General features: G+C 34.1%; 2 protein-coding genes across 2 annotated transcripts; both read right to left on the bottom strand.

The window, feature by feature from the left end:
* Positions 1–2379: 2379 nt before the first annotated feature.
* Positions 2380–9936, bottom strand: LOC111800269 (lysophospholipid acyltransferase LPEAT2). Its single transcript, XM_023683885.2, has 14 exons — positions 9394–9936; positions 8657–8837; positions 8081–8140; positions 7418–7581; positions 7268–7331; positions 7109–7177; positions 5679–5774; positions 5034–5078; positions 4866–4927; positions 4045–4111; positions 3439–3489; positions 3017–3124; positions 2874–2921; positions 2380–2787 (listed from the first exon to the last, which is right to left on the bottom strand). Exons 1-14 carry the CDS (start codon positions 9846–9848, stop codon positions 2656–2658), a joined length of 1602 nt encoding a protein of 533 aa, XP_023539653.2. The 5' UTR covers positions 9849–9936; the 3' UTR covers positions 2380–2655.
* A 683-nt stretch (positions 9937–10619) lies between these two features.
* Positions 10620–13278, bottom strand: LOC111800271 (glyoxylate/hydroxypyruvate reductase HPR3). The gene is made up of 2 exons (XM_023683886.2): positions 12791–13278; positions 10620–11395 (listed from the first exon to the last, which is right to left on the bottom strand). Exons 1-2 carry the CDS (start codon positions 13247–13249, stop codon positions 10865–10867), a joined length of 990 nt encoding a protein of 329 aa, XP_023539654.2. The 5' UTR covers positions 13250–13278; the 3' UTR covers positions 10620–10864.
* Positions 13279–13912: the final 634 nt, after the last annotated feature.

Raw genomic sequence — 13912 nt, forward strand, 5'->3', positions numbered from 1 at the left:
GGAAAGGTTAAAGAAGAGAGAGAGATGGGGGCCCCACCATACCAATGTTACTTTTCCGAATTTGCTAATTGCCCCCTCCGAATTTGCTAATTGCCCCCTCCTCCATTCTTTTTATTTAGCTAAATTAAAAATATTTCCTAAACATGCAAAAAGTTTGAATAATATTTCTAAATTAATATATATATATATATATTTTTTTTTATTGATAAAAATTTTCTTTTGTATTTTTTTCTTCTACCCTATTTCGAAATTCCATCAGGTCATACCTCATTGAGACCCTCGGGTATTACAAAAATAGAGGTTCAGTCTACATAACCTTAGTGGCTAATTACTCGATCCAATAGCGTGTAATTACCCCAATGTCATTTATAATTACTTGGTATACTTTAACTACCCAATATCGAGCATTTTTACATGCCGTCAATTATTTAATGTGCCTCGATAGAGAACAAAATGTACTAAACTCGAATCTCAAATGTCAAAATTGTAATTTTTCTATTAAAAGTCAACCGACCATCTAATTATAATTTTTTAAATGAAAAATTATGCTTTTATAACGATGGTCGGGTTGACTTTTAATATCGGGGTTGAGATCAATCGTTATAACATTACTACCTCCGTTGTTGTTGTGTTGTTATTAGCGTCAATTGTTGACGGTCAAACCATTTACGATGTGGTAAAATATGGTGCCCAATCTCTTCTCCAATGACAAAAGTCACAGAACCATTAAGATGTTTTAGGTTTCAAAATTTCATTCGTTTACTCCATTAAATAATATGTGAAGTGGACCGTGATGAACCAAATCAAGGGGACAATAACAAACAATACAAATACAAACAATAATGAAGAAAGGAAAACAATTTTTTTTTTAAATTATTAAAAATGGACTTTAAACAAAATCACATTGCAAAAAATAGATTGAAATATGAGTTTGTTCGAACCAATATAATCAATAGATACCGAAAATACTATTCCATTTTAAATATTAATTAATATAAAACTAGTGCAATATAAAATTTAATTTAAATAGAATAATATTTTAAGGTTCAAGACTATTTTGTAATAGGTTTTTGTTTATTTTTTTAAATATATTTTTATAGTTTAAAGTTCGAATCTCTCATCAATAGATACCGAAAATACTCTTCTCGATTTTTTTCTTTATATTGACCTCACTTACAAAACCAAGGACCGACCAATGTGCAAGTGTGAAACCAACCCACCATTTCTAGAAAACAAAACCCTCGATTATATGCCGAACTTACTTTATTATACATTAATGTGTAAGTATACCTGACAAGAAAATTTTCAAAAGGTACATTAATTTATTATTCATCATAAATAGAACTAATATAAGCTAAAAAAATAAAATAATATATCATCTAATGACATCGTATTAGAAAAATTTTACAATTTGTTTTTGCATACAATTATTAAAATTTTGATAGCTAAGAGATGAGTCAAGTGTTTGTGTCTGCATACGAAAGTCTAGCATCCCGAAATCCAGCAATGTCTCAAAAAACATATAGAGATTTGATTACAGTGCCACAAATTCACAAACGGATCCTAAGTAATTGTTATTATTCATTGAATTAGACGGATCTCATCATGAGATCCATGGGAATCAAAATTTAGGATAGTTAAATTATCAACATTGAACAGAAGTAGCTGATGCAATCTCCATGACAAAAAATATACAAAAACAGAAGAAACAGAGAAACAAACAAACAAACAAATAGTTTAAAATTAAAAATCTAAGAAAAATAAAATAAAATAAGATTGGTCTAAATTCTTATCCAAATCTTGACCTGTTTGGGGGAAAAAAAAACAAATTTATGTCAATCACTATAAATGGATGCAGTGCATTAATAGAACAAATACTTCCAATCATGCAAGTCAATGACATTAACTGTGCTGCAACCCTGTAGCCCTATCCTCCTCTTCATTTCAAAAATATACCACAAACAACAAAAGTTATAAGCTCAACTTTGTACCTAATGTTCGAGTCCGACCCTACACAAGTTTTAAATTATATTATGATGGAAATAATTGTACGTACGTTTCAGAACAAATGATGCAGATTGCAGAGTTTTCACTATTGTTAAATAGAATAAATTCGAATAATTTCAAAGGTTTGAATCTTCACCTAAAAAATAATTACAGATGACTTTTTTTTCTTTTTTTCGAATCGAAAAGAGGCAAGCTTTTAACCACAAACACGTTTAAAATGAATGAACAGATCCAATATAATATCAACATCCAAACAAATTCATGACAGATTATGAGTGAGATACAGTACCTGTTGTTTGGAGTGTGGTGGAGAAAAATCTGAATATCCACAAGACAATGGCCTGAAGAAGTTGAGCAGATTTTATCATCAGCAAACAGCAAACAGCAAACAGCAAACTTGTTTGGATTATGTGAACATTACAAGAACTCATATCAAAATACAATGGGAGTAGTTGCAGGAGTGGATAATTTCAGGGGGTAATGTGGTAAAATATGTTAAACCCACCACCAATATTAAAGGAAACAGCCCAACCCTCTCCTACTATAGGTTCCTCTCAATCAAACAACGAGGGAGGTGACAATAATGAACAAAAAAGACATGGGGAACTCATTCATCAAACAATGTTAGACACACTATGTTATTTCCAACTACGAGCACGGTAGCAAACACTGCGAAAAAAATGCAATCAACAGCGGGTTCCTTCTTAGGCAGCCAAGCAAATCATTCTTGCTAATCTTCCCATCGCCATCGGTATCAAATAGTTTAAAGAGCTCACGAGCCTGCAATCACTCAAAATATAACAAAGATATAGTTCAGTGTGACTTACACACTGCACGAAAATGGAATAGTGCGACAAAGACGGTACCTCGTCGGTATTCAGATCAGGTATTGCTGGCCTTATGAATTCTTCTAGCTGATGCCAATGAATAACCGGAATATGAGAAATCGGCATTCATCCAAATGCACAGAAGTATTAAAAATAAACAAATAAAGGAACGAAAAGTTTACTTTTTGTTCTGAAATTTTATCTTCTTCGTCGCTACATTCAGTAAGGATAAGCTCACATGATCGCTGAAAACCTTGCAGCCTCATAACGTGCAAAGAGCCGAACAGGTACTGGAAGAAGCCAATAACTTAAGTTTTAAACAATGTGGAATCTAAAAGAATTAGCACCAACAACATACTATCTGCTTGGAATGCGTCATATGGTTCTTAATTAGTCAAATAATGGAACGATATTGTGGAAGTTCAATTAACAAGTAGTTTCAATTTTTTTCAACAGGTGTTTCAATTAATCAGTAATCATCCAACCAATGTGCCATTGTTTCTATGTTACAAGAATATTTTAGGCTTGAGAGAGAAAATATTGGCATTTAGACAGGGAGAGGACGGGGTAAAAACATCAAAAAATTGCTGAGAGAAGGAAAAACCTGCTTGAATGTTATTGTTCCCATCTTCTCTATGTCAATAAGAGAAAATATCTGCAGCACCCAAAGAACAAAAAAGGATTTTCAATCACTCAGCTCATGAACAAATTCTGAAAGAACAACTCAAACAAATAAAAATAAAATGTCAACCCCGATATTTATGACATTATGCCTTAAGACACTCCCAATTACCTTTCCACCGAGAAAAGCTTCATAATCTAAGAACAACATCAATTTCGAAGAAGTTCAACACCTAAGCTTAATGGAGGGAGAATCCCAATGTGACAGGGAATAGACGTCAACAATCTAAGCCACACAAACAAAATTAACTAGAGCATCTTATATTATATTTGATATTTTACAAGTACTAATTTTTTTCCAAATATTAATAAATGGAAGCATCAAAAGACTTCTTTTTTTCTTCTTTATTGCACAATGCATGTTGCTCCAATGAATTTATTTATTGTTCACATGTGAGTATCTACAACTTTTAAAGTCCTCCCCACTAGAAGAAACTAGCAAAGTTATGTTTACTTTAAGCATAAGCAACGTACATAAACCGTTTGAGAAACAACTGCTAGTAAAGCTATTGAAGCTAGAATAAGTCACCTCTTCAGCAAGCGCACAAGGCTTGAGTCGTAGAGCTCCTACAAATCCATTATATGTAGCACGGCCACTGCAAAAAGAACAAACCAACGATATCAGAAAATTTTTATCGTAGGCATGTGAGAGCTATGATATCAGAGATTTATTTTATGGCTTCCTGCAGCATCGTACAGCTTTAGCTTTGGTTTTTTGATTCTTGGACCTTACAGCTTTCATTTGTACGGTAATCTTTCTTACTGAGTGTGTTTCTTTTCTCAGGACATTAAAATATATAGTAGTCCTTGAAATTACATCCTCAAATTTCAAAATCTTTATGATGTTTTTTACTAGAGAAGATATGTAACAGGACTTCAGTGTCACCAATTTCCTTCCACATTAAAAGTGAAGAGGGTCAGGTTCAGATTTTTTTTTTTTTTTTTTTTTTTTTTTTTTTTTTTTTTTTTTGGTAAGAGACAACTTCACTATAAAAGGGATGTGCTATCCACAGCGTTATGTTCAGAAATTTAGATTGTTTGTTTAATAACAAATTATATATTGTGAAGAAAATGCACGACTAAGGGGAGGAAAAGGTCTTGAAACTCAAGCTATATTATAAGAATATTATTTAAAGGAAACTCCAATTGGCGAATAATGAGAAAACAATGGGATAATAAAATTGAAAAGAAATGTTAGCATGCACTATGCCACATATATTAATTATCAGCAATTCCCACTCTGTATCCTCAAAAAGAATTCTAGTCCTCACTTTATCACATCAAACATTACAAACAAAATAGAAAACATGAAATATTTTGCACATATGGAAGTAAAAAGTAGAATATTACCTGGAGTCAGGATTCATGGACAGAAACTTATCAAGAAAATCAACAGCTTCTAGGCTGCTAACCTGTGACAAATGAGGGGGGAAAACCATTGTAATACACAATCAGAAAAGTATGTGAAATATAAGAGAGACGTTTCAGAAGGTAAAGAACTTGAACAAAATGACTCACTTGGTCTATCTTGGATATTTCAATCATATAATCAGAGGGTCTCTCCTGCAAAATTGTTATCACAGCAAGGTAAATATAAAAAATAAAAAAATAATAAAATATAAGCATTAATTCCAGATAAACAGCAGATGCTAAGATACAAGAAAGTAAAACAAAACCATAAAGACCATTAACATCACCAAGAGCATAACATGGCCGCACATGGATTGTAAATCTAATCAAGTTGAAACCCCTGGGTAGGTGGTGCATAGTAAACCAGATCCATCATTCAAACCAGATCCATCATTCACATTTAAACTGTATGTACCAAATTTTTTTTTTTTTTTTTTCACAAACTACTGAAACTTGCTTATATCAATAATGTGGAAAAATATGTGTAGAAAAAGGTCTAAAGGAAGCACTACTGTTACTATCCTCTCTCTTTCATTTTTCTTGATTGGAAGGCATTTTGTAGTGGTTTCCTTGGGCGGGGGAGGCCCTCATCCCCTGGCCCTTGGGCTGTCTTTCCAGTTTTTTGTTTATTATATCTTCGATGTTTCTTGTAGAAAAAGGTTCAAAGAGAAGCACAAGAGTTAAAAATGTGAATTATTGGGGAGAACAAAGATATTAAATGCAACATTAGAAAGAAAAAAAATATATACATACTTGATTTGCCTCGGCAGCCTTGGTTAGAAGCATTAAATCTCCATATGAGTGAGCCGTTTGGACAACATTTAGTGCAGTGGCCATTGCAAGGCTAGTCTGCACGAATAATTTTTCAATTCTCAACAAGAAAAAAATATTGAACTGTGCAAAATAGAATAAGTAACCAAGCAAATAAGTTATTAGGTTACAAAAGACATGTACTAGAATTTGATTAAGTAAAAAATAATTCCAACATACACACCGTCCACTTCCCAAGTGGTTCTCCACCCTATTAGGCAATAAGCCTTAGTTATGAACTTATATGAGTACTTTTTATCCATGTTCAAGTATCCTCGATTCTTTTAGGTCTTGAAATTTATCGATTAACCACCTTAATTTGAATCAATGTTCAAATCCTCAAGTAAGGAAAGTGCAGTACAAGATTGAAAGGGAGCTATATTCATCCAAAACAAACTGGAACTTGGAAGTGCAGGGTAAAGAAGAGTTAGGAGCATTAAAAATGAGATGATAGCTGCTTTTAACAAGAATTAAGGAATTGGCGATCTGAGATAGTGTCAATATGCAGAGAGAAAGTTGTTCAGACTGATGTTTTCGTGAAAGAAATTTAAAAAGCCCAAGGAACACTTTAAGGTAATAAATTTCCTAATCATCTCAAGGAGAAAGGCAACAAAAAGGTGCCGCTTGAGTGAAGGAAGGTGCACTTAATAAGATACAAAATAAATCCAATCTACAACAACAGTAAGTAAAAAAAAAATATATCCTTTTAAAGCATAAAAACATTAACAACACTAATTAATTAAATAATTAAGAGAAATGGAGATATTCAGGCTAAAAAAAAGTAGGGACATTTTGTCTTTAAATATGAGGAACATTGTTATGATTAATGATCAGACAACACAAGCTTCAAATACAACTAGCATTTGTCATGGAGAAATTAAATCGTCTTTAGTCAGGAAAGAAGATAGTGCCAGAATTATATTTATTCGAAGCCATCTGTTAGTCATGAGGAAAAATAATATGCACTCTTTTCTAACTTTCCTTCTTCTCAGTCTCTTCTTATTCATCTTTTCCGGTTATCCTTTTTTTTTTTTTGCCTTGACCTCCTATCTTTTTCATCCGTTGGTCATGGTCAGTTTGACGGACATATTAATAGGGTGCTCATATTGCTTCATAGCAAAGGCACAAAATGGCAAGAAATGGCGCACCAAGATAAGTGCCTGGTTGCTTGCCTTGGATACCTTCAAGACACTAACGCCTTATCTCACTCACTTCGCCTCTAGGCGAGCGCGTGGTCTTGCTCAACAACACTTTAGTACACATGCTCTCACTTCCATAGGATTGCCAGTGGAGAAAGATCGAGAATGAAGATGAACAAGAAAGTACAAGAAAGTAAAAAAAGAAATTATGAACTCAGATAAGTAGAACCTTACTCTCTTAGCAAATTCAACAGTGCTTTCTTTTCCATTATATCGCGGTGAAATAACAGGAAGATACTCAACCTGGTCAGATAATAAAATGTGACTTTAACATTGCCTAGATCAAATGAAATCAAAAGTTTTTTAACAGATGCAGGATAGAAAAAAGAATACCTCCAAGTAATTGTGAAATTGCATGAACATTCTAATCATGAGCTTTGGCAAAGAAACAAATCCCCTAGGCAAAATAGAATTTCACAAACAACACAGTAAGATATAGAGTTGGCACTAAATGAAAAAATTAAATGAGCAATGGGAACCTACCATGATTGGTCAAAGTGAACATGAGGATAACGAACAACGACAGGTTGGATTGAATAACCAGGAAGAAAAGCACCAAGTTGAAAAGAAATAAGAGACCTTCCATTTGTAGTGGTTCCCTCTGGAAATAACAGAACTCTTGGAAATCTATTGCAAGAAGCCTTTCTCTGTTTTCACATCCTTGAAAGCATAGTTTTCTATCAAAGATCTTAACATGTTGATCCAAGTCGATAATCAAACAAGAAAAAAATGGGAAGGGATACTAGATCATTCATTCACCATGCCCTCGTAATAAACCAAGTGTACAAGTTTTGACCATAGTTACAAATAATAATAATTTAACTAAAACTAGATGCATTATTTATATAAAATATAATGCAATTTGTAAGTAATCAAATAAAGAGGTGCTTCAAAATTTTTAATGAGAAAATGGAAACAAAATGATTCAAAAGTGATTCACCAACCATTGTAATAAAAAGAATACCTGGAAGCTAAGGGCCCTTATTGAAGCACACACCAAACGTTTTTATTCTCAAAAGAAATAAAAAAAAAATTTATTAAAGCCCCAAGTCAATAAACAATGTCTCATACAACAATGCTCATCAACATGGGTATTATACACAAAGTGATGTATAAGTACATGTAAAAGTTACAGAAACTTTTTACCTTTATTTCACTAATAGCATGCTTCTTTGATGTAGGTGAAAACCTATCTACATATATCACCTGAGAAATGTAAACAATAAATTAATGTACAGCATTTAATAACTAGATGACCTACTTAATTATGAACAATGTTTTAAGATGTCAGGTGCCTACACCTCACATCAAAGAAGCGAGGCTCCCTTACTGAAGGAATGCCTCAGGCTTCTGGTGTGTGCCTTGGCTCCTCAAATCAAATTTAAATCTTTTAACTTGAAGAAACTCATGAATATTCTTTAAAAGTATTCATTTTCCCCATCAATCTCAAATAAAATCTCTACAGCTTCTCATCATCTTGTTATTCTTGATACTACTTTTGTTGTACATACAGAAGTTATTTATATTTTTCTATTGTCTGCCTCATTATAAAAAATAAAAATATTTAAAAATAAAAAACCAACTTTTTTTTTTTGGACCTAGCAGTAATAGCCCAGGAACGAGCTTTAAAAACACTGATTATGAACATTTATCAGGTATTCAATTAGGTAATGCATCTTTACTTGGAAAGAGTTAATCGAGTCGTAAAGGGCATGAAATGACCTGCATAGCTCTGATAATGGTCCCAACAAAGGGAATGGAATCATGGGATTCAGCTGCGACCATAGTTGGAAATAACTCATAAAAATAAAAGATAGGTTCTATATAAGATACATGATTTGATACAATAATTGGAGCAATTTCCCTTGGAGCAGGCTTCCCTTTTCTTGTTATCCATTGATATCTGAAGCAGAGGAAGAAAGACAAACAAAAGATAATCACTAAATTAGAAAAATAGTAGAAGACAAACAACATTATATATAAATTAGCATAATCTGCGCCCAACAGAAGAGATAACCAATCAAACAGAACCCGTGCAAGAAATTTTTTTCCACCAAAAATGGCAAATATTTGGCATCATGAACTAGCATTCTAACAAATCGTAAAACCCCTTCTACTTCAGTAAATTTTCCTTTTCCTCTTATGTTTTGCTTGAAAGTATTAATAAATTCAAAGACATCCAGTAAGATTTTCAGGAATTGACGAGAGAATTCTAGTCATCTTTAGTTCAGAAATTTATTAATCCACTACTCATTCCAGTAACTTGCAATAATCTTCAAATGAAGTTTAGATAACATACAAAATAGCCAACACATCGAGAGATGATAGTACAGCTACAATGCAAATACAGCAGAAATTGAATAAGGACATGTCGTCGTTAAGAATTCCAACAAACACAGCAAAATTGAAATTCAGTATAGGTAGATGAAATTCAAACAAGAACCAGAAGCATTTCTCACCCAAAAGAAAAGAGAATACACCGCCCGCAAAGCCTCGTAACTCCCATAAGCCTACACCTCCACTTCGGCATCGGATTCTCCTTATCCTTCCACCCGTGAAGCGCCGTCTTAGTGGCTAAATATCCAACCAAAAGACATAGCCCAAACAGAACAAGACGTGCAAGCGCAATAGGTATGCAAACCACAATCTTAACCCACTCATAAACCCCACCGATACTCGGCGTGTTATTCCGAAACGGATCGACCGTTGTCGACTCGGGAACGGAGAATCCATCAGAGCCAAGAAAGGCAAAAGGATTGCGACAGTATAATCGAGTATGACCGTGATGGTTCCCGTTCTGATTATTGATCTGCTCCGGTGGACCGCCGTCGTCGTCTTCGATTCTGAGGATCACCTCGACGCCGTCTGAGGGCTCGGTGGGGAGCAGCGGCGAGGTGAGATCGTGGTCCGCCATTGATGGGATGGGAAGAAGGAAGGGAGAAAGAGAGAGGCCAATGAATGGATGGGAAAATGCCCAATTTCTCTGCGGCGGCTATGAGTCCGCGACCTGTCATTTTCCCGGGAATTTTTTTTTTTCATTTATTATTATTCTATAAAAGGAAATCCCCGTTATTAAGAAAACGAATATACTGGCACGTGCATGCACGTGGGAATTATTTTTTAAAAATTTATATAACACGTGATTATAGTACGGAAATTATCTATTTTTATTTACCTAATAATATTGGTTGACTATGATAATATCTTGGAGTCAAAAAAAAAAAAAAAAAAACATAATAAATTAAAATTTATAAACTTTAAAAAATATATATATAATATAAATTTTAAGATTTATCTAATAAAATTTTAAATTTTAAATTTTATGTAATAGATTAATGAGTTTAAAAAAATTGAATGTTCGGGAACTTTCATGAAAAGTTTAAGATTTCCGTTCTTAATTATCGAGAAAAGCCACAAAACACTCGATAGTGAGACTCTCGAAACTTTTGGACTTTGCCCTGTATAATTCTCCAAACCGTTAAGGGTAGGACGTTTTCATTTCTTCTTATCTCTAAGGACGGTACTTTATATTTTATCACTTATGAAGGGTCCGATGCGTAATTACGTAACATAGAAACAAAAAACATGTCATGCACGAGAGTCAAGTTGGCAATGCTAGTCTGTAAACTACGAGTCCGATTCGTTACAGGATCTAAAGCTGACCTATAAACTTCAGGCTCTTAACTTGTCTTTCACGGTACCCTTTTTTATGGTCGATTAAAAAAACTAAAAAAACGTCACAAAATGTGGGTGACAAGTTTCCCGAGTCACGAAATCTCGGTTATGTTGTAGTGAGCATACAGTACATCATCTACAACACAATTATAACGGTTTGAAACGATCCCGTCCATGACTATAACGAAGCTTTTAAAAGTCTAGTAGTATAATCTACAACAAACGTCTAAAATTCAAGAACATTTTTAATACCGTTCAACTCGAATAATCCTCGAACGGAGTCACCAAAGGCTTGTTCGAGAAAAACGCCTCCAAATTCTCCGCCACCAATTGAGTCAATCCTACCATGGATTCAGTTGTTAAGACAGCAACATGTGGCGACAACACAACATTATCAAGATTAAACAGCTCCTTAGGAACTTCAGGTTCATTCTCAAACACATCCAGCCCAGCTCCCCCAAGCTCCCCTTGAATCAAGCGTCGAACCAGCTCCGTCTCGTCGACGATCGCGCCTCGGCCAACGTTGACTATCACTCCATCTTTGCCTAACGCAACCATCACGTCCCTGTCGATCATATGGCGGGTTTCGGCCGTTAACCCGCAGCAAATGACGAGGGCTTCACAGTTGGCTGCAAGTTCATGTACATTGGAATAGTAGCTGTATGGTACTAATGGCTTTTTGGTTCTGGAGTTGTATGAGATTCTGCACCCAAAACCCTCCAGCCGTTTGGCTACTTCTGTGCCTATTTTCCCCAATCCAACTATCCCAATTTGCTTGCCGCTTAACTGTCAATCATTTATAACCTTAAAACACATCCGAATTTATGTAACCGGATAGCGAAGAATTAAAATTCTATGTTTCGGCCATTTTTCGATAGTAAATTTAAAATTTCATGTCTCGGATTGTTAGTACTCAAGAATCAGAAGTGTTTCAAAAATACCTAGAAATTTTCAAAAGTAACAACCGTCAGTACCCTAATACATGAGGTGTAGAAAGACAGATTAGACATGTTTAAAAAATATCTTAATATATGAGGTCTAGATAGACGAGTTAGACGTGTTTCAAAAATACCTAGTATTTTTAAAAAATAACAATTGTTGGTACCCTAGTACACGAGGTGTAAATAGACGGGTTAGACGTGTTTCAAAAATACCTAGAAATTTTAAAAGATAACAACCGTTAGTACCCTAATACATGAGGTTTAGATAGGCCGGTATTAGTACCCTAATACATGAAGTGTAGATAGACAGGCGTTAGTACCCTAATACATGAGGTGTAGATAGACAGGCGTTAGTACCCTAATACATGAGGTGTAGATAGACAGGCGTTAGTACTCTAATGCATGAGAGGTAGATAGACAGACGTTAGTACCCTAATACATGAGGTGTAGATAGACAGGCATTAGTACCCTAATACATGAGGTGTAGATAGACAGACATTAGTACACTAATACATGAAGTGTAGATAGACAGGCGTCAGTACCCTAATACATGCGGTGTAGATAGACAGATTAGACATATTTAAAAAATACATAGGAATTTTTAAAAATAACTCCCGTTAGTACCCTAATACACGAGGTGTAGATAGACATGCGTTAGTACCCTAATACATGAGGTGTAATATAGACAGACGTCAGTACCCTAGTACATGAGGGGTAGATAGACAGGCGTTAGTACCCTAATACACGAGGTGTAGATAGACAGGCGTTAGTACCCTAATACACGAGGTGTAGATAGACAGATTAGACATATTTCAAAAATACATAGGAATTTTAAAAAATAACTCCCGTTAGTACCCTAATACACGAGTTGTAGATAGACAGGCGTTAGTACCCTCATACACGAAGTGTAGATAGACAGGTACCCTAATACACGAGGTGTAGATAGACGGGCGTTAGTACCCTAATACACGAGGTGTAGATAGATGGGTTAGACGAGTTTCAAAAATGCCTAGGAATTTTCAAAAGTAACGGATCAACACCATTTAGACCGTTTTCATTTGTACACTAATTTTTTTAAAAATTTTAAAATTTTTTTAAAATATAATGAAATTACTAAAACTTTTAAAAACTCTAAATAAAGTTTATTTTTAAGGGTATTTTTAGAACTAACTATTTATATTATTTTAATTTAAACAAAATTTAAAATGCTTTAACTTTCAAAATAAATAAATAATAGGACCTTTAATCCGAGGGAAAATTTCCGTTGGGAAGGCCAAATCCCCTGCTTCACGAACCGATCACCAGCCGAAACTTTCATAAGAACATCGATCAGTAATCCAACCGCCAAATCGGCGACATCTTGAGAGAACAAGTTTCCAGCATAGGCGATCGCGATTTCACGGCGGCGTAATTCCGGCAAGTCGAGGTGGTCGAGGCCAGTGCTGGTAGTGACGACGAGCTTGAGCGCGGGGAGGCAGTCGAGAATGGCGGAGGTGAGTTGGATGCCGCCGCCGGGGATGAGCAAGGCTCGGGCGGATTGGGCGAAAGAAGAGAGGAATTGGAGTAAAGGAAGGTCGGAATTGGATGGTTTAAGGAAATGAAATCGGTTGGAGAATTGGGATTCCAGAGAGGGTAAGACCCATGGAAACCCTAGAACCAGAACTTCGGGAACCTCGCCGGAATGGCCTCCGGATGCCATTCAATTTTACAAAAAAAATTATGCGGATAATTGGAAATGGAGAAAATATGGAAAATTAAATTTGTTTATTTATTTTTTTTTTTTTTTGGATAAGAGCTAGATCCTAATTTGTGGGCACAATTATTTCATCCATGCAAAACAAAAATAATATATATATATATATATATATATATATATATATATATATATATATATATTATTTTTAGACAAAATAATTTAAAATATATTTAGTTTATTTCATTAATATTCTTAATTTAAAATATTTCATATATATATATATATATATATATATATATATATATATATATATATATATATATATTGGTTAAATTGAAAAAATAAAAAATAAAAACCCTAAGTTTTATATTTTATCTTAATAAAAATATACTCTTCAATTTTAAAAAAATATCTTCAATATTAATATTATATTTAAAAAATAAAAATAAAATTCTTAGAGTAAATAAATGGTTTTTTTTATTTAAATAATAATAATGTTATTTTTTAAATTTCATAGGTTTTTATAAAAAAATATCCACACCTCCCCTTAATCGACACTTGACTACTTTGCCTTTTGGAGTCCGTTGTTTGATGAACACGACTCTCCACAATTGTATGATATTGTCCATTTTGAGCATAAACTCTCGTGGCTTTGCTTTGGGCTTT

The sequence above is a fragment of the Cucurbita pepo genome, chromosome 8 (genome assembly GCF_057944985.1).
Source record: "Cucurbita pepo subsp. pepo isolate OVF chromosome 8, ASM5794498v1, whole genome shotgun sequence".
Lineage (NCBI taxonomy): Eukaryota > Viridiplantae > Streptophyta > Magnoliopsida > Cucurbitales > Cucurbitaceae > Cucurbita > Cucurbita pepo.

Coding starts and splice junctions, on each gene's coding strand:
- LOC111800269 (XM_023683885.2), bottom strand. CDS start 9,848: ATGGCGGACCACGATCTCACCTCGCCGCTGCTCCCCACCGAGCCCTCA. Junction 7,582..8,080: donor ATGCTATTAGTGAAATAAAG/GTAAAAAGTTTC, acceptor ATGTGAAAACAG/AGAAAGGCTTCTTGCAATAG. Junction 4,112..4,865: donor TCCATGAATCCTGACTCCAG/GTAATATTCTAC, acceptor TTCTTTTTGCAG/TGGCCGTGCTACATATAATG.
- LOC111800271 (XM_023683886.2), bottom strand. CDS start 13,249: ATGGCATCCGGAGGCCATTCCGGCGAGGTTCCCGAAGTTCTGGTTCTA. Junction 11,396..12,790: donor AATTTTCCCTCGGATTAAAG/GTCCTATTATTT, acceptor AATGATTGACAG/TTAAGCGGCAAGCAAATTGG.